The following is a 2,489-nucleotide window of genomic DNA, read 5'->3' as shown; positions in this document are numbered from 1 at the left end:
AAAAAAAAAAAAAAAAAAAAAAAAAAAAAAGAATCTAAACTAGGCATGGTGGCACACAACTGTAATCCCAGCTACTCAGGAGGCTGAGGCTTAAGCCCAGGAGCTCAAGACCAGCCTGGACAACAAAGCAAGACCCCCAACTCAAAAAATAAAAATAAATTTGAAAAAAGAATATTAACATGAAAAAAGACTCACAAGTTGTTAAGTGAAAATCCAAGCTACAAAACATTAGATACAATTTGATAGCAGAATTTAACAACTTCCTTAAAAACTAAATCACCTGAGGTGATTCAGGTGCAAGCTCAACTACTTCAGTGGATTTTTAACAATGATAAATCATTTATTTGAGAAACAGCTCTTTTCTAGAAGTGTTATTTATTGTAGTTTTCCTTTTATTAGATACTTAACGTCATTTACACATACAGTTTGTTCTTCTGATTCCTATTTCCAATGAGACCTTAACCTTACTATATCATATTTAGCTAATTTTGCAGATTTTGTCACTTAGAGAATGCCATCCCTTGGTTGATGACAGACAAGTTTAAATATCAAGTGTATCCTATTTAGTCTTCCTTATTAGTTTCTCTTCCCTCTAATCCATCTAGCACAAAGCATCTTTTCCTAAGCTATAACCCAAACCACATTACCCTAATATTCAAGGCTCTCAATAGCCTGACCCCAATTTAACTTTCCAACTATAAAATGTGCTTTTCTCAAAAATAACCCTCTTCACGCCTTTCTCATTCTTGCTTCTAAACTTCTGCTCATACTATTCTTTTTCTCAAAGTACCTTCCTTGACTTCCTAACCCCCATCTTTATACTATTAGATGAACAAATATTCACCTAAACCCCATGTCCACTCTTCTTTTTTTAAGTTTAAATAAAGCAGTGGGAGTGGAGAGGGAACAAAGAAATCTGTACCTGGTTATAATCAATCAGTTGTAAATACCACTGCACTCGAACCAGCCCTAACTCCATTCTATAAAACTTTACCCATGCCCCATCTCCTCTGCATCTTTCCTGAACTTTTAAGAACATTCATTTACTACGCCATTCATCCACATGACAATATTATGTAACTTATCACGTATCTGTCTTACGTCCCATGCAGATGATAATCACTTTAAAGGCAAGCCCCTCAACTTATACACTTTTGATAGTACTTATCATAACAACTGTGATTCAAAGATTAATGATAGGAGTTAACTAAATTCTACCTTTTGAGAAGAAGCCACTTCAAAGCAATGCTTAAGTTTAGCAACTGGTAAGGATTTAGAGCCAAATGTGGAATCGATGAAGCTAACATCACTATTGGGCATGCCAAAAAGGTCACAGTTTTAATGCAGGTAATGGTTCACAAGTAACCAGTTTTTTAAAAACCTTTTTAACGTGAGAGCAGAAACAGTGTTATTCTTTACTGGTCTAAATTGTGAGAGAGATAAAACCACTACTGATGGCACCAAAACCAAGAATGACATTTTTCTAAAGCTAGGTCTTATTAATCACATATTAAATATTAAAATGTATATACATTTCATGAATAAACACAACTAAAAAGTAAGACAAAAAACTGTACAGGTCACACTGTCTACTTATCTGCAAGCACAATTAAAATATAAGTTTAAACTGAATTTCATCAATTTCTTTTGACTCTCTAAAGTACAGCTCTATAATGAAACTCAAATAACATGTACCTGTGAACCCTCTGATCACACCTTAGGACAATGAGAGGATCTATCATCAGGTCATTCTGAGTATACTTTTGTTGTCGTACAAACTTTATTGAAGGTTGAAGTGCATTAACCGTCATTACCCATAGCCTGATGAGAAAATAATCACATGTTCAAAACAGTTTTTATATAATTAAAATCTGTAGCCATCCGGTCCTTTCTATCTTAGAAAGTTATATTCAGTAAATAATTAGAAAATAGGTATGAATGAACTTTGAAAAAATTTAAGCTACAGACATCTAACCTATTATAACATCTCTTTAAAAAAAAGGGATAAAACAGTAAACACAAAGTAGTCTCAAAAACGTTCACAGCTGTAATGGAATAATCATGGCATATAAAATTAAAACCTAAGTTAAAACCTTAGTTATACCATACTTGCTATATGACTCTGTGTAAGTCACTGAGGCTCTCTAAACTGTTTACTCATCTGTAAAATAGAAATGATATAATACTTGTAAATGAAATAAGACTTGCCAAAACATTCTGTATCTAGCTCCATAAATATAAGTCATTATTCTGGATTGATCCTCATAAAGTCTCCAAGTGAGATGCCACTTTGAGATTAGACATTAATAGATTATAAAAGTGATTACTAAAATGACTGCATATCATGATTACTAAGGGTTATGCCAATACGGAAGGTGTTTGATCTTACAGTGAAGCCCAGGAATCCACCAGAGGACTTCCCCTCTTAAATGACTGTATAAACGAGGATCATCAGACACTTAAAGAAAGCTTTTACTTTGAAAAGATTA

The 2,489-nt window shown here is 33.3% G+C and overlaps 1 protein-coding gene across 1 annotated transcript in view; it reads right to left on the bottom strand.

Moving 5' to 3' along the window:
• Positions 1-2,489, bottom strand: part of INTS2 (integrator complex subunit 2) — a gene marked incomplete at its 5' end in the record, with an annotated part of 61,669 nt that overhangs the window by 8,006 nt on the left and 51,174 nt on the right. Inside the window, 2 exons of the mRNA XM_017870815.1 lie at positions 1,219-1,309; positions 1,696-1,821. Of these exons, the coding sequence (XP_017726304.1) occupies positions 1,219-1,309; positions 1,696-1,821 (217 nt within the window). The remainder of the gene's footprint in view (positions 1-1,218; positions 1,310-1,695; positions 1,822-2,489) is intronic.

Source organism: Rhinopithecus bieti, unplaced genomic scaffold, assembly GCF_001698545.2.
Source record: "Rhinopithecus bieti isolate Rb0 unplaced genomic scaffold, ASM169854v2 scaffold_5497, whole genome shotgun sequence".
In the NCBI taxonomy this organism is placed as follows: Eukaryota; Metazoa; Chordata; class Mammalia; order Primates; family Cercopithecidae; genus Rhinopithecus; species Rhinopithecus bieti.
The sequence above is the reverse complement of the archived record's forward strand: the minus strand, read 5'-3'. Positions and strand labels throughout refer to the sequence as shown.